Source organism: Lagenorhynchus albirostris, chromosome 15 (assembly GCF_949774975.1).
Source record: "Lagenorhynchus albirostris chromosome 15, mLagAlb1.1, whole genome shotgun sequence".
Lineage (NCBI taxonomy): Eukaryota > Metazoa > Chordata > Mammalia > Artiodactyla > Delphinidae > Lagenorhynchus > Lagenorhynchus albirostris.
Genome location: NC_083109.1, coordinates 22,396,008 through 22,417,349, shown reverse-complemented (window position 1 = coordinate 22,417,349; position 21,342 = coordinate 22,396,008). Strand labels below are relative to the sequence as shown.

At 37.9% G+C, this 21,342-nt stretch overlaps 1 protein-coding gene across 1 annotated transcript in view; it reads right to left on the bottom strand.

Moving 5' to 3' along the window:
* The window catches only part of RBL1 (RB transcriptional corepressor like 1), a 75,770-nt gene that overhangs the window by 51,796 nt on the left and 2,632 nt on the right, over positions 1-21,342 (bottom strand). Inside the window, exons 2-9 of the mRNA XM_060123987.1 lie at positions 20,579-20,712; positions 11,556-11,756; positions 11,244-11,308; positions 11,016-11,144; positions 10,744-10,904; positions 5,294-5,343; positions 4,488-4,674; positions 3,492-3,658 (exon numbers count right to left, since the gene is read on the bottom strand). Coding sequence (XP_059979970.1) covers positions 3,492-3,658; positions 4,488-4,674; positions 5,294-5,343; positions 10,744-10,904; positions 11,016-11,144; positions 11,244-11,308; positions 11,556-11,756; positions 20,579-20,712 — 1,094 coding nt within the window. The remainder of the gene's footprint in view (positions 1-3,491; positions 3,659-4,487; positions 4,675-5,293; positions 5,344-10,743; positions 10,905-11,015; positions 11,145-11,243; positions 11,309-11,555; positions 11,757-20,578; positions 20,713-21,342) is intronic.

The following is a 21,342-nucleotide window of genomic DNA, read 5'->3' as shown; positions in this document are numbered from 1 at the left end:
AACTCTATACCCATCGAACAACAACTCCCTGTTTCCCCCCTCCCCCAGCCCCTGGCAACCACCATGCTACTTTCTGTTTCTATCAGTCTTATTACTTTAGATACCTCATATAAGTGGAATCATGCAGTATTTGTCTTTTTGTGATTGGCTTATTTCACTCTGTATAATGTCTTCAAGATTCATCCATATTGTAGCATATGACAAGATTTCTTTCTTTTTAAGGCTGAGTAATATTCTGTTGTACATACCACATTTTCTTTATTCATTCATTCAACAGTGGACATTTAGGTTGGTTCTATATCTTGGCTCTTATGGGTAATGCTGCAATAAACTTGGGTGTGCAGCTATCTCTTTGAGATCCTGTTTTCAACTCTTTGGGATATATACCCAGAAGTGGGATTGCTAGGTCATAAAAATTCTATTTTTGAGAAATCTCCACACTGTTTCCCATATCAGCTACACCATTTATAATCCCACCAATGGAGTGCCAATTCTGATACTCACCAACACATTTATTATTTTCTGTTTTTTTGATAGTGGCCATTCTAACGGGTGATATCTCATTGTGGTTTTAATTTGCATTTACCTGATGATTAGTAATGTTGAGAATTTTTTCACATGCTTGTTGGTTATTTTTATGTCTTCTTTGGAGAAATGTCTATTTAAGTCTTTTGCCCCTTTTTCAAATCAGGTGTTTGTTGTTTTTTTGTTTTGTTTTTTGTTGTTTGAGTTGTAGGAGTTCTTTATATACTCTGGCTATTAACCCCTTATCTGATATATGGTTTGCAATTGCATTCTTCTATTCTAGTAGGTTGCTTTTTCATCCTACTGATTATTTTCAATGCTGTACAGAAGTATTTAAGTGGGATATAGTCCCATTTTTCTATTTTTGCTTTTGTTACCTATACTTTTGATGTCACATCCAAGAAATCACTGCCCATTTCAGTGTCATAAAGCTTTTCACCTATGTTTTCTTCTAGTTGTACAGTTTCAGGTCTCATGTTTAGGTTTTTAACAAATTTTGAGTTAACTTTTGTACATGGTGTAAGATAAAAGTCCATCTTCATTCTTTTGCATGTGGATATCTCAAAGAGATATTTGCATACTCAAGTTCACTGCAGCATTACTCACAGCAGCCAAGATGTGGAAGCAACCTATATGTCCACTGACGAATGAATGGATAAAGGAAGTGTGGTATGTATATATATACAATGGAATATTATTCAGGCTTAAAAAGAAGGAAATCCTGCCATATGCTACAGCATGGATGAACCTTGAAGATATGATACTAAGTGAATCTGACTTTCCCCATAGTGTAGTCTTGGCACCCTTGTCAAAGATCATTTAATGATATATGTGAAGGTTTATTTTGGGACTCTAGTCTATTCCATGTCTAGTCTACATGTCTGTCTTTATGCCAATACCATACTGTTTTGCTTACTGTAGCTTTGGAATGTGTTTTGAAATCAGAAATGTGAGGCCTCCAGCTTTTTACTTCTTTCTCAAGATTATTTTGGCTAATAAAAGTCCTTCAAGGGCTTCCCTGGTGGCGCAGTGGTAGATAGTCCACCTGCCGATGCAGGGGACACGGGTTCGTGCCCCGGTCTGGGAAATCCCACATGTCGCGGAGTGGCTGGGCCTGTGAGCCATGGCTGATAAGCCTGTGTGTCCGGAGCCTGTGCTCCGCAACAGGAGAGGCCACAACAGTGAGAGGCCCGTGTACCGCAAAAAAAAAAAAAAAAAAGTCCTTCAAAATTCCTTATGAATTTTAGATTTTTTTTTTCTATTTCTGTAAAAATGCCATTGGGATTTTGATAGGGACTGTACTGAATCTGTAGATTGCTTTGGGTAATATGGACATTTTAACAATATTAAATCTTCCAATTCATAAACATGGAATGTCTTTCCATTTATTTGTTTCTAGGTTCTTTGTCTTTTGCATTCTATGTTTTCTTCCTTCCTTCCTTCTCTTGTGCTTTAAAATGTCTGCAAGATGCTTTGCCATTTCTTTTTAACTTGTTCATGCTAAATGGATAGTTCAGTTCAGATCTATTTATTCAAATGCTATGAAGGTAGATCTTTATGAATCTTCCTACTTTACATGCAATCTGCTTACCTTCTGAGCTATGGTTGAGGCTGGGGCTTCTTCTGTCCACTTTTCTATAGACTGAGGTTTGGGGACTAGTGGGAGGGCACAGATGTGCTATGTTCAGCTTTTGTTAGAGGATCAGGGCTTTGCTTTCTCTTCTGAGATTTAGTTAAATGTCCCCATTCCAGGGTTCACTATACCTTGGTCAGAGATATCTTCTAGTTCTATGAAGATCTCTCCCCAAATAAGCTAGGAATCTTGGAAAATGGTAGGTCCTGAGAATTTTTCATATTTCTGCTATCTTGGTGGTATACAGGGACTTTCACTTGGGGAGGTTTCTATGACTTTTTACTCATATGCCTACTCATGCCATTTGTTTCTCTCCACATCTGGGTTATTAATGAGTATTTTCAAGATCCTATCAATAGGACTTCCCTGGTGGCACAGTGGTTAAGAATCTGCCTGCCAATGCAGGGGATGTGGGTTCGAGGCCTGGTCCGGGAAGATCCCACATGCCGCGGAGCAACTAAGCCCGTGCATCACAACTACTGAGCCCGCGTGCCACAACTACTGAAGCCCGCGCACCTAGAGCCACACTCTGCAACAAAAGAAGCCACCGCAATGAGAAGTCCGTGCACCGCAATGAAGAGTAGCTCCCGCTTGCCACAATTAGAGAAAGCCCACGCGCAGCAACAAAGACCCAACGCAGCCAAAAATAATAAATAAGTAAAATAAATAAATAAATAAATAAAAAGATCCCATCAACACACCCTTTCCCCCCAGTAACGCTTCTTGGGGATAGGCATACCAGAAGCAACCATTTCCTTTCCTGACCACCACTTTGGAAAATTATAGCATGAAATCATATCCCTCTCCTCATTTGGTTTCTGCTGATAGATAGTCTGCTGATTTTTACTATTCTGTTATTAGGTATTAGGAAATAAGGTTCTCTAATCTGGCCTCACTTTATCATCTTTACTATGAAATATGCTTCTTTTTCTTAGACAATTGCATAAAATTCCATTTTACAGCTGTACCATCAATATGTAACCAGTCTCCCATTTGATGGACATTTATATTGAACCCATTTAAAAACAATGTAAAAAGAAAAACAGTAATGCATAAATTAGGGGTGTTACCAGAATGGAATGTTGGAGCTAAATAACCTTTAAGATACATTTAACCTTGAAAGTCTATAATAATACGAAATAAAATTTATATATAATTTTTAATAGGTACTTCTATCTGATTTTAGGTCAACATACTTTGTGATTGAAATGGTACAGTAAAACTTGCCAGATGTATATCCAGTATCTCCAGAATTCAGAAATACTGAAAACAGAATGGAATACAGAATCTAATTTAAAAGAGACATTTGGAAAAATACTAGTATTGTACTCACTCAAAAATGTTTATAAGTTGTTCACTTGGTGCATTTTTCAGTCCGGCCACAATACTCTGTAACCGGCTCACACTTTGGGTGGCTGAAGCAACAGGAGTAATGACTGCTTCTTTTTCTCTTAAATATCGTCGTCCTGTCAGTGGTGTAGAAGGTGCAAATGATGTTTTCTGTCAGAAAAGAAAATTATGTGAGATTAAAAAGCTACCTTCTTCCCCATTATGTGTTTAATTCAGTACATATGACATCTTCTCTATTCACGTTTAATAGGTTACTTTCTCCCCCTCTTCTGGTTACCCACCAAAATTTTAGCAATATTATGCTAATAACATCCTACCTTTGAATAACACTTTCCCAAAGTGCTTTCTATCTATAATCTCATTTTATCTTCATAACATTCATTTGAAATATAACAGGCACATTTTCATTTTACATATGAGGCAATAGGCACAGAGAAGTTATAAAACTTGTTTAAGCTGACAAAGGTAATGGCAGAGCTGGGACTAAAACTTAGGTTTCCATCTTCTGGACCAGTGAATTTTCCATTAGACCTCATCCTCCAACCTACCTAAGACATAAATACAGAATTAAGCCTTGGCTATTAACAATCAAATCAGAGTTATATGGCTGAAGTTTGGGAAGAGCACATAGTTCGTCATGGGTAGGAAAGCAAACTAAATTTTAAATCAAGAGAAGAGTGGCTAAAGTGATGCAAAGAAAAAATAGGAGGAAAGCATAAATCCTTCTTCATATCCAAAGACACATACTCTACTGAAAAGCCAGGCATTCTGGGAAAATATCCAAATATGAAAAATTGCAAGAAATGAGGTAAAAATACTAAATGCCACAGTTTTGAAAGCTACCTTTAAGGCTTTCATGGGAAATATGAGTTAATAGAAGAAACTCAAGATTTAACTTGAAAGATGCTGCTGCTGTTAGTAGAATCACACACACAGAGAAAAAGATCATTCAAGACTGAGGCCAGGCTAGGTTAATTACTTTTTCAAAGTGTTGTTGAAGGTTACACTCCACATTAGCCTGTGCTGTCAGTTTCCCTAATGGGGCATCACCAGTGAACTTTCGAGGAGTTCCAATTTCCTCTTCTGCATCTGCTCCCAAAAAGATCCTCTCATCAAAGTCACCAACAGTTAAAACATATTCTTCATACTCCTTGTTCACTGCTTTGCTGAAAAGAGAATTATTTTAAGCTGCTAGAACAAAACTAAGTTACACAATGGATTTATCTTGACTTGAAGATAGATTTTGACTCCACAGACTAGAAAAGCTCATGACTTTCTAGTTTTTATTAACTTTGCCCATCTAACAATATCAGAGGTTTCTATCCGATCACAGACATTCTTCACATTCACATACATGGCAATAAATTACTTTGAAAGGTGAATGAAAAGAATATACACTTAATCTGGAAACTAGTTGAACCTAATTAAGACCTGATCATTGAGGAAACAATTGTGTGTGTCCTTGAAATATAAGCACATTCTGAACTTGCCAATATTTGATTAATTTGCCAATATTAGTTTACAAAGAATGTAAACTCAAATACAGAAGTCATTGGGTCTGTTTATGAGTTTCTTAGGAGAGCAGCTGTTTTAAGAGCAAATGGGATCTTAAAATAAATGTACTTAAAGACAGCAAGGCTTAATGATAACACCCACTCAGCCACGGAAGCAGAAGGAACTTGAATTTGGAGCAGTTACCTTCATACAACATTTCACTTAACAAACTGCAACAAATCATATTGATAACTTATGATATGCCAGATACCATCAGTGCTAGACACTTACCTATTATCAGTAAAACTAGAAAGGTCCAGAAGGCATTCTCCCTTTAAAATCTGGGGAAAAAAACCCACTTTGTGACTTCATGTAAGTAAGCATATTAACATACACACAAAAATACTACATTTATCTAAATTTTCACATTGGTAGTTATAAATAACACACACACACACAAAATAGAATTACTAAATATTTCTTTCAGACCTGTAAATCCTATTTAGTATGCAAATAAAATATTAAAAAACATTTAAAGTCAAGTTTTGAAAATACTTTGTAGTCTATAGCAGTGGTTTCCAAATTTTAGTGACATAACAATCATGTAGGGGAACTTGTTAAAAATGCAGACTGACAGACCTCAAGGTCTGAACTAAGGCAGCAGTTTGTTTGTTTTTTGTTTTTGCGGTAGAGGGCCTCTCCCGTTGTGGAGCACAGGCTCCGGATGCACAGGCTCAGCGGCCATGGCTCACGGGCCCAGCCGCTCTGCGGCATGTGGGATCCTCCCGGACCGGGGCACGAACCCGCGTCCCCTGCATCGGCAGGCGGACTCTCAACCACTGCGCCACCAGGGAAGCCCAAGGCAGAAGTTTTAACAAATTCCTCAAGTAATTCTCATGAAAGCTGTCCAATTTTAAACATTGGTCTATGGAAAATGGAAACTAACAGTTACTGAATGATAATATATGTCAGGCAAGCAAAAGATTTGAAAGGAATATAGGTACTGTTACTGGTGACAGAGGAAAACTACACTGTTATCAATATTTTCTGTGTATCCACACTATACTTAGATTACTACATCACAAGGGTTGCAAACTCAAATGATTTCAGGGGTCAGGGATCAACGTACATAAATGAAGATGGCAGAAAGCATGCTTCCCATCCTAAAAGAGGTGGCCAAAAGACGTGGCCATCATTTAGCTTGACAACAGTTACCATGTAGAAATTGCAAACTGGTATTGCCATAGCTTCTGATTTTTAAAAAATTTTCATATAAAAGATCTTTATGTGTAAGTTAAAAATTGAACAAAAGAAAAATGAAATAAAAAATTAAAACACCCTAAACAGGCCAAATAAAGCGTCTGGCCCATGGTCAGGAGAACCACTGTCCAAACCAGGATACTTTTGGAGTGAAAGAAGACACTATAATAATTATGCCAAGACAACAGCCAAAACCCAGATAATTCAGGCAAACCAAGATGAATGGTCATCATAGCCAGGGGCCACTAGTGCCTTGCACAATAGACATAATCCTTGAGTTCCTTTAAAAGTTTATTTTGCTGGAGATTAAAGTTTTACAAAAAGATATTTTACATAGATATACACACAAAAATATATACTGTGTATATATACACATAAATAAATACTTGTTTTTTTGCTGAAAGATAAGACTAAATACAAAATGATGTCCAAGAGGGACTTCCCTGGCAGTCCAGTGGTTAAGAATCCCCATTCCAATGCAGGGGATTCAATCCCTAGTCGGGGAACTAAGATCCCACATGCCGTGGAGCAACTAAGCCTGTGCGCCACAACTACTGAGCACACAGGCCACAACTACAGAGCCCATGCACTCTGGAGCCCGTGCACCACAACTGGAGAGAAGCCCGCGTGCCGCAGTGGAGGATCCCTCATGCCGCAACTGAAACCCAATGCTGGAGATTGGTTCAAGATGGCAGAGTAGAAGGACGTGCTCCTACTCCCTCCTGTGAGAGCAGCGGAATCACAACTAACTGTTGAACAATCATCAACAGGAAGACACTGGAACTCACCAAAAAAGATACCCCACATCCAAAGACAAAGGAGAAGCCACAGTGAGATGGTAGGAGGGGCACAATCACAATAAAATCAAATCCCATAACTGTTGGGTGGGTGACTCACAAACTGGAGAACACTTATACCACAGAAGTCCACCCACTGGAGTGAAGGTTCAGAGCCCCACGTCAGGCTTCCCAACCTAGGGGTCCGGCAATAGGAGGAGGAATTCCTAGAGAATCAGACTTTGAAGGCTAGCGGGATTTGACTGCAGAACTTTGATAGGACTGGGGGAAACAGAGACTCCACTCTTGGAGGGCACACACAAAGTAGTGTGCACATCGGGACCCAGGGGAAGGAGCAGTGACCCCACAGGAGACTGAACCAGACCTACCTGCTAGTGTTAGAGGGTCTCCTGGAGAGGTGGGGGGTGGCTGTGTCTCACTATGAGGACAAGGACACTGGCAGAAGTTCTGGGAAGTACTCCTTGGCATGAGCCCTCCCAGAGTCTGCCATTAGCCACACCAAAGAGGCCAGGAAGGCTCCAGTGTTGGGTCACCTCAGGCCAAACAACCAACAGGGAGGGAACCCAGCCCCACCCATCAGCAGACAAGCGGATTAAAGTTTTACTGAGCTCTGCCCACCACCAGTCCCTCCCATCAGGAAACTTGCACAAGCCTTGTAGATAGCCTCATCCACCAGAGGGCAGACAGCAGAAGCAAGAAGAACTACCATCCTGCAGCCTGTGGAACAAAAACCACATTCACAGAAGGATAGACAAGATGAAAAGGCAGAGGGCTATGTACCAGATGAAGGAACAAGATAAAACCCCAGGAAAACAACTAAATGAAGTGGAGATAGGCAACCTTCCAGAAAAAGAATTCAGAATAATAATAGTGAAGATGATCCAGGACCTCGGAAAAAGAATGGAGGTAAAGATCGAGAAGATGCAAGAAATGTTTAACAAAGATCTAGAAGAATTAAAGAACAAACAAACAGAGATGAACAATACAATAACTGAAATGAAAAATACACTAGAAGGAATCAATAGCAGCATAACTGAGGCAGAAGAACGGATAAGTGAGCTGGAAGACAGAATGGTGGAATTCACTGCTGCGGAACAGAATAAAGAAAAAAGAATGAAAAGAAATGAAGACAGCCTTAGAGACCTCTGGGACAACATTAAATGCAACAACATTTGCATTATAGGGGTCCTAGAAGGAGGAGAGAGAGAGAAAGGACCCGAGAAAATATTTGAAGAGATTATAGTCGAAAACTTCCCTAACATGGGAAAGGAAATAGCCACCCAAGTCCAGGAAGCGCAGAGTCCCTTACAGGACAAACCCAAGGAGAAACATGCCGAGACACATAGGAATCAAATTGGCAAAAATTAGAAACAAAGAAAAATTATTGAAAGCAGCAAGGGAAAAACAACAAATAACATACAAGGGAACTCCCACAAGTTTAACGGCTGATTTCTCACCAGAAACTCTACAAGCCAGAAGTGAGTGGCATGACATACTTAAAGTGATGAAAGGGAAGGACCTACAACCAAGATTACTCTACCCGGCAAGGATCTCATTTAGATTTGATGGAGAAATCAAAAGCTTTACAGACAAGCAAAAGCTAAGAGAATTCAGCACCACCAAACCAGCTCTACAACAAATACTAAAGGAACTTCCCTAAGCGGGAAACACAAGAGAAGAAAAGGACCTACAAAAACAAACCCAAAACAATTAAGAAAATCATAATTCTATCAAACATTTAGAGAAGAGCTAGCACCCATCCTTCTCAAACTCTTCTAAAAAATTGCAGAGGAGGGGCTTCCCTGGTGGTGCAGTCGTTGAGAGTCCGCCTGCCGATGCAGGGGACACAGGTTCGTGCCCCGGTCCGGGAAGATCCCACATGCTGCGGAGCAGCTGGGCCAGTGAGCCATGGCCACTGAGCCTGCACGTCCGGAGCCTGTGCTCCGCAATGGGAGAGGCCATAATAGTGAGAGGCCCGCGTACAGCAAAAAAAAAAAAAAAAAAATCTACAAACAACAAATGCTGGAGAGGGTGTAGAGAAAAGGGAACCCTCTTGCACTCTTGGTGAGAATGTAAATTGATACAGCCACTATGGAGAACAGTATGGCGGTTCCTTAAAAAACTGAAAATAGAATTACCATATGACCCAGCAATCCCACTACTGGGCATATACCCAGAGAAAAACATAATTCAAAAAGACACATGCACCCCAATGTTCATTGCAGCACTGTTTACAATAGCCAGGTCATGGAAGCAACCTAAATGCCCCTCGACAGACGAATGGATAAAGAAGATGTGGTACATATATACACAATGGAATATTACTCAGCCATAAAAAAGGAACGAAATTGGGTTATTTGTAGAGACGTGGATCAATCTAGAGAGTGTCATACAAAGTGAAGTAAGTCAGAAAGAGAAAAAACAAATACTGTATATTAACACATACATGTGGAACCTAGAAAAATGGTACAGATGAACAGGTTTGCAGGGCAGAAATTGAGACACAGTTGTAGAGAACAAACGTATGGACACCAAGGGGGGAAAGCGGTGGGGGGCGGGGGGTGTGGTGGTGTGATGAATTGGGAGATTGGGATTGACATATATACACTAATATGTGTAAAATGGATAATAAGAACCTGCTGCATAAAAAATAAAATTAAAAAAAAAGACCCAAATCTACCAAAAAATAAAATTAAATAAATAAATTTTTTAAAAATATATTTTAAATAAATATTTTTTAAAAAGTATGTGTAAGAGAAGAAACCAGTTAGGGAAGACTTTATGCTCAGAGGAAAATCTCATAATAGTATTTGCAAAGAGGGGAACTATAATAATGACCTAATCCATATTCCTATTTCTTTTTTCCAACCAAAGAGAAAACTCAAGTCGTAGCTGGATTAAATGGCTCAGCGTTGGGGAAATAAATTGAGACCCAAAGGAAAAAGCCAGGGCTTCCCTGGTGGCGCAGTGGTTGAGAGTCTGCCTGCCGATGCAGGGGACGCGGGTTCGTGCCCCGGTCCGGGAGGATCCCTCGTGCCGCGGAGCGGCTGGGCCTGTGAGCCATGGCCGCTGAGCCTGTGCGTCTGGAGCCTGTGCTCTGCAGCGGGAGAGGCCACAGCAGTGAGAGACCCGCGTACCGCAAAAAAAAAAAAAAAAAGGAAAAAGCCAACTCAAACATATAGAAAGAGCGAGGTAAATTATTGAGAAAAAAATCCAGAATGCATGTAGGTAGCCCACAACTGTAAGGGATTTTCTGTTCTACTCATATTGAATTAAAGTTACAGTTGTTATATTGATACATCATCCTACTTTTAATAAACAGTCAGCGAGTTATTCAAATTGTGGCAATAAACTAGCTTACTCTGACCTCCTGCTTTTCATAATTCTTTATCAGGCTTACTCTGATGTTCTGTTCTTTATAATTCTCTATCAGAACCTCCTATAGTTGCCTCTGACAGTGCATTTACTTGACAGTACATACAGATGGTCACATTCTTCAACAGCTCAGTTTTGCACATCACAGAAAATCACAGGACAACTCCACATCACATCAGAGACTGAAACCTGGGAATCCTGACCCTGAGTCCTATAATGTTAAGAACTTGCTTAAAATATTGCTTTTCCCCTTGAGGCTGCTGCTGCTGACCCCCCAAAATCTGAGTCATTTAATTGTAAGTATAGTACCTTCCTGTCAAAGAGCTTTGAAATATATGGCTTAAAGTAGTGCTCCTTTATTCCTTTGGCTTCTACCAGAAGTCCGTCATGTAGTTCACACAGTACAGGAATGATGCAGGGAGGTTCTTCAGAAGCCCTAAAGTCAGCAGTATGGAAATCAGATGGTAACCCTAGTTTGACAGGGTATAAAGAGCAATGGAGGGAAAAGAGAATATGGTCAATTTTTGAAACTCTTTTTCTAAAAATTGATAATCAGTTTTCAAAAATACATAAGGTCTTACCTTTAAATGACGGATTTAGCAAGTCTCGTCTATTTGGGCACATAATGGCATTGGCAAAAATCAGATCCAAGCAGCACAGAAGTAAATGATAAGAGTTTACTAAATCATCTCCAATCATACGAAAATTACCTTTAGAAGAAAAGAGACATAAAACCCAGAAACCTTTCAGGTCAAATAGCACCAAGTTCCCACAGCAGAAATGTAAAACACCTGAAAGTGTCACCTTACCCTTAGTATAAACAAAGAGTGTCCAACAGAAATTAAAGAGCTCCTTAACACTGCAAGGAATCCTCCTAAAAAGGGGGAAAAAATGTACTTTTTATCTGACTTACTAAATATCATTCCACATTTGTCACTTAAATTGAAACAGCAAATATAACAAATAGTAAAGTCAAATTACATATAAAATCTCATTCACAAAGGACAGACAACTATGTTTTATTAAATGGAATTAAAAAGTAGACTTTTAAAAATGCAAATTCCCTTAATAAGTTTGTATCATAATTTTTATGTCAATTATATGAGGATTAAGTGTCTCACCTCTGCTTCCTGCTTCGTGGTAACTTTGGTGGCTCTTCATATGGATTTTGAAATATATCTAAAAAAATTGGCTCAAATTTTTTGAAAATTACAGTAGACACCTCAAAATTTCTTTCTAGCCTTTCTATACGTTCACGAAATTCTTGTGGCAAGTTTGACATGTCCATCCACTTCTTCATTTTACTAAAAAACTGTATTAAACTAAAAAAACAGAAAAAAAGCAAATTTAAAATGAGTCCATATAATGGAAGGAAAAGAAGACACTCTACTTATGCCTAAAAATCTTTATAAAATGCCTGATTTTATTTTTAAAAAAAAAGAGAGAGAGAGAAAACAAAAACCTCACTCCAAGTGCTATGAAATTACTTTGGTTCCCAGAATCACTGTGGGAATGTAGATTTTGAATTAGTAGTCAATACATAAAATACCTTCTACTATGCAGGGAGTACCTATCTACTTTTATTCCCTGCAGCACCTAGACAATACTCTGCATATAAATTACAAAGTAAATGTTAGGCAACAGACTGATGAGTTCACAAAACTAGTTTGAAGAAAGACAGAATCTCCCAATACTGGATTCTGGAATTTGATCACAAAGCACCAGACTGTTAGAGGGCAGGAATAAAATTCAAATGTTTGTGTTCCAACGTGTGGTTCTACCTCCAAATATAAACTAAGAAGGTAGTACATAACCAGAAAATCACTTAATGGATAATGGCTCTACCTTTCTGGCTTATTTAATTATGAGTGCATTTTTTTTATGTCCTCATGTTAGTATGGTCTTAGACTGAAATTTTGTAGTGTTAAAGCTCATTTAAGTGTCTAGGGCTATATACAGAATGATACTTGTAATTTTTTTCTTAAAAAAGGTGGTGGAAGAAATCATTAGCTAGTTGTCCATAGGTGTTCAAACTCCAGACATGCTGATTGAAATCTAAAAATCTGAGTTATTTTTAAAAGATCTTTATCAGGGCTTCCCTGGTGGCACAGTGGATAAGAATCTGCCTGCCAATTCAGGGGACACGGGTTCGATCCCTGGTCCGGGAAGATCCCACATGCCGCAGAGCAACTAAGCCCGTGCACCACAACTACGGAGCCTGCGCTGTGGAGCCTGTGAGCCACAACTACTGAAGCCCGCATGCCTAGAGCCCGTGCACAGCATCAAGAGAAGCCACCACAATGAGAAGCCCGCGCACCACAACGAAGAGTAGCTCACGCTCGCTGCAACTAGAGAAAGCCTGCGCACAGCAATGAAGACCCAACACAGCCAAAAAAAAAAAAAAAAAAAATGTATATCATGATACCCTGTGTGTGAGAATTCTCCTTTTTGGTTTTCTTTTTTTAACGGGTAATATGCATAATTACAAAATTTAAAAGGTACTAAAGGATATATGATGTCTGCTACCACCGCCCTCCCAGTTTTTTTCCACTAAAGCAATCAACTTTGCCTTAGTGACTAATTACATTGTTACTAGTTATTTGTCCTTGCAGAGCTTTTTAAGGCATTTATAAACATATACCTACTTAAACGTTTTTCCCACTCATACGATACCATACTACCTACAATATTCTGCACTTCATTTTTTCCCTGTAATTTATTTTGGAGATTTTTTTTTTTTTTTTTTTTTTTTGCGGTACACGGGCCTCTCACTGTTGTGGCCTCTCCCGTTGCGGAGCACAGGCTCTGGATGCACAGGCTCAGCGGCCATGGCTCACGGGCCTAGCCGCTCCGCGGCATGTGGGATCTTCCTGGACCGGGGCACGAACCCATGTCGCCTGCATCGGCAGGCGGACTCTCAACCACTGTGCCAGAGAAGCCCTGGAGATCTTTTTATATCAGTTCATGTAATACTCCTTCCATAATTTTAAGAGCTGCGTTTTATTCCACTATATGAATGTACCATAAATGTATTTAAACATTCCCTTTTATCCCTTAATCTTTTTATTTTGAAATAGCATCAAACTTACAAAAAAGTTGCAAGAATAGTATACAAGAACTCCTTTATTCACCGATAATTAACATTTTGTGTATTTGCTTTGTCATCCATCTCTCTCTCTCTCTGTATATATATGCGTATACAAGTGTTCCTTGATTTATCATGGGGTTACATCCCGATAAACCCACTGTAAGCTGAAAATATTATAAGCTGAAAATGCATTTCATATACCTAACCTACCGAACATCATAGCTTAGCCTAGTCCACCTTAAACATGCTCAGAACACTTCCATTAGCCTACAGTTGGGTAAAATCTAACACAAAGCCTATTTGATAAAAAAAAGTGTTGACTATCTCATGTAGTTTAATGAATACTCTATTAAAAGTAAAAAACAGAATGGTTGTGTGGGTACAGAATGGTTGTAAGTGTATTGGTTGTTTACCATCCTGACTGCATGGCTGACAGGGAGCTATGGCTCACTGCTGCTGCCCAGCATCATGAGACAGTATCACACCATCAAGTCACAAATCTTAAGTCGAATCATCATCTGTATATGTATCCACATGTGATGGTTAATTTTAGGTGTCAATTGGACTGAGCCACGGTGCCTAGATAGTTGGTCAAACATTATTCTGGATGTTTCTGTGAAGATGTTTTTTGGATGAGATTAAAATTTTTTAGAAAAGTTATATACGGGCTCATGGATTTCCACTGCCTATCTGGACCAAAGCCAACCTGCCTGCAGTCACTGCTGAATGCCCAATCAGCCAGCAGCAGAGCAAGGTTCTTTAGGAGGCTGTATATGCTCCGAATCAGCAAACAGTATAGTGCTGTTTCTTCCATAGCCAGGATTCACAGGTCCAGGAATCAAGAGGTGGGGGGAGAGTGGCACCACTCACTATTACCCCTACTGACCCACCAGCAAAATTTTTGCTTCCTGTCTCTGTCACATTATACTCTGTTGGCCTAGAGGTCTTAGTTCCAAAGAGAGTAATGCTTCCACCAAGAGATACAACAATATCCATTGAACTAGAAGTTAAGACTGCATCCAACCACTTTGGGCTCCTCATGCCTCTAAAGCAACAGGCAAAGAAGGGAGTTACTATGCTGGCTGGAGTCACTGATCCTGATGACCAAGGAGAAATTGGATTGCTACTCCAGAATGGAGGTAAAGAAGAATAGAATACAGGAATCCCTTAGGGTAGCTCTTACTATTACCATCCCCTGTGATTAAAGTCAATGGAAAACTACAACAACCCAACAGGCAGGACTACTAATGGCCCAGACTCTTCAGGAACGAAGGTTTCGGGTCACCTCACCAGGTAAAAAAAACCACAACCAGCTGAGGTGCTTGCTGAAGGCAAAGGAAATATGGACTGGGCAGTGGAAGAAGGTTATTAATACCAACTACAACCACATGACCAGTGAAATGAGGACTCTAATTGTAACGAGTATTTATTTTGCTACAAATATGTTTGTGTGCGTGTATTAAATCTTTGTATTCCTTCCTCTCTTACCCACTTGTTACGTAACATAGCACGTACTGACTTTATACCACAGTATTGTTAACTTTACTTCCGAGCATTTAAGTTATAGGATATCAAGAAGAGTAAACATCACCCAAGGATTTTGCATCCTCTTTTGGGGAAAGGGTTAGGGCATTTTGGGTTGTACAAAGTATACTTATCTCATGTTAGGCTAATGTATGATCTTGTTATGGCTTTTATTTGCAGATTAAGTATGGCATAAGGAGATGTGTATGGGCGCCCAGATATTCAGTCAAACATTATGCCAATGTTTCCATTAAGGTATTTTTTGGAATGAAATAAACATTTGGATTGGTGGATTCTGAGTAAAGCAGATTACTCTCCATAATGTAGGGGGGCCTCATCTAATCAGTCTGAAGGTCTTAACAGAAAAAGACTGACCTCCTCCCAAGTAAGAAGGAATTCTGCCAGCAGACTGCCTTTGGATTCAAACTGCAACTCTTTCCTGGGTTGCCAGCCTGCTGGGCTACCCCATATTTTAGACTCTCCAAGTCTCCACAACCATGTGAGCCAATTCCTTAAAATCCCTCTCCCTCTCCTCTTCCCAACCTGTGCATGTGTGTGTACATGCTATTTTGCATGTGCGCTCGCTCGCTCTCTCTCCATATATATGTGTGTGTGTGTATATACACACACACACACATTAACACATTCTATTGGTTTTGTTCCTCTGGTGAACCCCAATATAACATACATATAATTTTTTTCTGAAGCATTTGAGAGTAAGGTGTAGATATCATGCCCCTTTACTCATAAATACTCTTCTATTTTCATAAAGAGAAAATGTATTTACTCAAAAATATAGTTTCTATTTCCTGAGAAAGAGGTCTTACATGATTAAGTGCAATTATCAAAATCAGAAAACTTTATATTGATAAAATACTATTAGTTCATATTTAAATTTATAATTCACCAATTGTCTCAAGAATGTTCTTGATAGCAATCTTAAATTTCCCAGTCTAGGTTGTAATCTAGTAGCATGAACTGCATTTATGTGTTATTTCCTTTTAGTTTCCTTCGGTCTACATCAGTTCTTTAGACTGTCTCTTGTGACACCAACATTTTGGAAGAGGACAGGTCAGTTATTTTGTAGTATGTCCCTACATGCTTCCCTCATTATTAGATTTAGGCTATGTATTTTTGACAGAGTACTACATAAGTGATGTTATATCCTTCTCAGTGGGTCATAACCATTTGTCCCATCATTGATAATAACTCTGCACTTGATTTAGGTGGTATCTGCCAGGTTTTCCACTTCAAAGTTACTATTTTTCCCTTTGTAATTGATAAGTGACTTATAGGGAGATACTCTACAATTATGCAAATATTTAGTTGGCATTCTAATATAAGGAAGATATTTCCCTTCTCCCCTATTTATCATCAGTATAGATTTTATTCAGTGAGCTATAATCCATTACTGTCCCTATTCATTCTGATGCTCAAGTTATCCCAGGTATGATTACAAATGGGAGCCTTTTCAAACTAGCTCCTATGCCCCCTGGACATGTCCCCAACATTTTTTGAGCACTTCCTTACTTTCTGGCATAAGTTGTTCCAGGTTCGTTAGAAAAATAGGTCTGCCCCAGCTTCTGAATCAGCCATTTCTTTGAAGACATTATGCTAAGTATTCATTTGTTGTGTCCTTCCTTGGAGATATTATGCTATTATTTGAAGACATTAGGCTAAGTGAAATAAGCCAGTTACAAAAAGACAAATACTGTACGATTCCACTTATGTGAGGTACCTAGAACAGTCAAATTCGGAGAGACAGAAAGTAGAATGGTGGTTGTTGAGTGCTAGGAGGAGGAAGAGGGAAGTTATTGTTTAAGTGGTATGGAGTTTAAGTTTGGGAAGATGAAAAAGCTCTGGAGATGGATGGTGGTGAGGGTTTAACAACAATGTTAATGTATTTAATGACAATGAACTGTACAATTAAAATTGGTTAAAATGGTAAATTTTATGTAATGCATATCTTATCACATACACATACAATTCCCCCCAACCCTGCTGCCAAAAGCAAAGTATAGAGTAGGGATGGTAATATGGAACATACATTCCAATAGTGGCACACTACCTAATTTTAATGGCACTCAAAAGATAAAAAAGAAAATTACTCTGTAAAAATTAGTATCATCAATGTTCCAATTAAAATTATGAAAAATCATTTTTCATTCAGGTTCTATTATACTATGAAAATAATGAATGAATGAAAGTTGTCTTGATTTAAGTTACTGAAAAACTTGTAAAAAATTAGTTCTCAATACTTAAAACAATAAGATATAGACAACTAACTGTTTTATTAAAGTGAATTGAAAATTCAAATTATAAAATAGATACAATTTTTTAATACCCTTAATAGCAGAATAAATTTTTACATGAAACTTTCTTTTTAAGTTGGAAGTTGCTTTGGTTAAATTTTTTTTGTTTTGTAGACTGAAGCTGAATATAGATACAGTTCAAAAGGAGACATACTAATGTATATTTGTATATAGATACATATGTAATACAGCATGACTTGGGAGGCTCGCCACTTTCTTAGGTATATAACCTCTGGGAAGTAATTTAATCTCTTGGTGACTTGGTTTCCTCATCTTTAAAATGAGATTTATTTAATACAATTACTGTGAGGATTAAATTAATAAAGATATGCAAACTATTAGCACATATTGTCTGTCACACAGGTAAATATTCAATAAAAATTTGCTAGTTTTACATGTTTATGTATAAATCTATACTTAATCAGTATTTTGCAGTATAATTTATTAACAATATTTGATGGATATTTTCCAATATCTATAAAGATCTACATAGTCATTTAAAATTACATTTAAAGTTGAAATTTTGAAAATAGCCCAAATTATTATAAATCAATGTAAATAATAATCATCACTTGAAATTCTTTTTTATTTGCCTGAATGAACATACTGATGTTGGTCAACAGCTCTTTTAGCAATTAGGAATGTGACACTTAAAAAAATTTTTTAAAACCAATCCACATTTTAAAAAGTATCTTTTGGGCTTCCCTGGTGGTGCAGTGGTTGAGAGTCCGCCTGCCAATGCGGGGACACGGGTTCGTGCCCCGGTCCGGGAAGATCCCACATGCGGCGGAGCAGCTGGGCCCGTGAGCCATGGCCCCTGGGCCTGCGCGTCCGGAGTCTGTGCTCCACAACGGGAGAGACCATAGCAGTGAGAGGCCCATGTACCGCAAAAAAAAAAAAAAAAAAGTATCTTTTGACTCATCACTACACTTTTAGGAATTTATCTGAAATACACACTTACAATAATGTTCACTTGTCTGTAATCACAAGGGACTGGATATAATCTAAATGCTCATCAATAAGGGGGCTGGCTAAGTATATAAAACATCCTTATAACTTAAAATATCCCACAGTCACTAAAAAAAAATTAATGAGGTAGAGCTATACATAGTGATATAGAAGGATTTCCAGAATATAAAGTAAGAAAAGCAACAGAAAAATACATTTAGCAATGATCTCATTTATGCTTAAAAATAAAATGCAAAAAACTAAAAAACAGATTTTTTCCTGCTTAAAAATTTAATAACAGTAAATTGCTAATAGTGGTAAATTCTGGGGGATGGAAAAAGAGACATCTTTCTATTCTTCTATTCTTCTATAGACATCTTCTATTCTTCTTCTGTATTATTTGAAAAATTTTAAACCTTTTTTCTTTTATTGTGGTAAAAGTATATACAATGTAAAATTTACCATTTTAACCATTTTTAAGTGTACAGGTCAGTGGCATTAACCATTACCACTATATACCTCCAGAACTGTTTTCATTATTTGAAATTTTTATCATGAGCTTGTACTGTTCAGTTTCCGCAACAACTTATTATTACAAAGATTTAAAAATTTAGTATGGTCAGTGATGAGAACCATCAATAGAAAAAGATCATATGACAATGGACAAGGTTTTGCTCAATTAAAAAAAATTACCTTAACTCCTTTTATCTTAGTTATTTTTTCATTTTGTTTTTATCATGAATGACAAAAATTATATTTACTAAAGTTTTAAAAATTGTCTTGACTTAATTCTTTTTCCATTTATAGAAACCAAAATTGTTCTGAAGATTTTTTTTTTTTTTAATTTAGCATGAACTGAAACTTAACCCTTGCTGGATAGGGCTTTACACTTTCTCCTCTGTCCTGGAAACCCAGGATAGCAAATAGACAATGACCTCAAATAGTCATTATGAACATTAGCAACTATCCAAATGTGAATCACTCCATTTCTGTTGTTTGGTATTCAGGCAAATAGTTCCATACAGTTGATACCAGAGCAAGTAAAAGCTATAGCTAAGACCCACCAATTGCTTAGTACTTGCAAGGGAAAAAATATCAACCATACAGTAGAGCAACAAGAGAACATCGTTAGCAGATGATCAAAATTAACATCACCAATGAGAGGCAGAAGGATATCATGTGCCTCTAGATGTGATATACTGAGGACACAAAATCACTTATGTAGTTTTCCACCTAGGAATGTCAAACCTGCACCTAATCATAAGGAAACATGAAACAAAACGAGGAACAATCTATTAAAAAGGGGGGCAGGGTGATTGTGAACTATACTCTTCAAAAATGTCAATGTCGGGGCTTCCCTGGTGGCGCAGTGGTTGGGAGTCTGCCTGCTGATGCAGGGGACACGGGGTTCGTGCCCTGGTCCGGGAGGATCCCACATGACGCGGAGCGGCTGAGCCTGCGCGTCCGGAGCCTGTGCTCCGCAACGGGAGAGGCCACAGCAGGGAGAGGCCCGCGTACAGCAAAAAAAAAAAAAAAGTCAATGTCATAAAAGACAAAGGCTGTGGAAATGTTCTTGTTTAAAGGAGACTAAAAAGACATGGCAAGTGAATGCAATACCTGATCCTAGATTGGATTATTTTTTTTTTAAGATTGGATCTTGAAGGAAGAAAATGCTATCAAGAATGTTACTGGATCAACCAATAAAACTACAATAGAGATGCTAGATTATACAAAATTACTGTATCAATGTTAACTTTGTTGACGTTGATAACTGTACTGTAGTTATTTAAGGAAATACACACTGAAGTATTTAGGGGTAAAGGGCTACAATGGACACCACTTAAATTGAAATAGCTGAGGAAAAAAATACTATTTAACAGAAAAAGATCAAATGATAAAGCAAATGGAGTAAAATATCAATAAAAGGTGAGTCTAGGTCAAGGGTACATGGATGTTCTTTGTCGTTTTCTTATTTCTGCAACTTTTCTGAAAGCTTGAAATTATTCTCAAATTTAAAACATTAATGAAAAAGTTACAGAGAAAAAAGATTTAGAACCTCTAAATCTAAAAAGATTTAGAGGCCTCTGGTTTAAGTAAGTTAGAATTTAAGGAAGAAAGGCAGAGAAAGAATGTGAGAATTGGGAAAAGATACCTATATGGATAACAAACTTCGAATGGGATGAAGCTAAATGATTTAAAATAAAGAGAAATTAAATCCTAAAATTAAATTTAGGACTTATAAAATAATGTTTGAAAAATCAAAGTGCTTTACCTTAATTTAGCTGAACGTAGTATTCTGGTAAGTGAAACACAATTTCCTTCCATGATACCCTTTCCAACTGTGGGAATAATGCTTTTGCGGCAAGCGACATATAATGAACATGCCAACCAGTGGATAACTTCTCCCTGGCAGGCAAAAGATAAAACAGCAAAATGGATACACTATGTTAAAACGCTTGAATTCTAGAATCAAAAGAGATCTTAGAATTACCTGATCTAATATTCATCCTGTATTAACAGGCCAGAGAAATGAAGATATTTGCCCAAGGTCACAAAACTTAGTTGGTTGCAGTAATGGGTATAAAACTCCTTACTCTTAGTCCTGTGTAACATGCTAAATCCGTATTAATCTAAAGATAGATCTCTCACCTATACCCCAAATCTAGTATTATTGAAGAGTTTTCAATTTCTCAGCATTAGCTTTCTCAATATTATAACACCAGTCATGGCCTTGATGATGCTGAAGTTCCTACCATTTTAGTTTTAGGTTTCTTTTTTAACCAGTTTGGCAGAGAAAGGAAAGAACAGAGTAGAAGATGGCAAGAGAATTACACATATAAAAATTAACACCCATCACAACACAAAGGAGACTGTCAGTTTTGTGAGGTAAAAATTTGGGGAATTATTTACCCTAATCTTTAAAATAGTAAGTATGGCTCTCTATCTCAGCAGACACTTCAATTTACAATGCTACAAAAAAGGTGTCATTTGGGAATTCAACACTTAATTCTCTGCTTTAGGCTTGAGATATCCAAG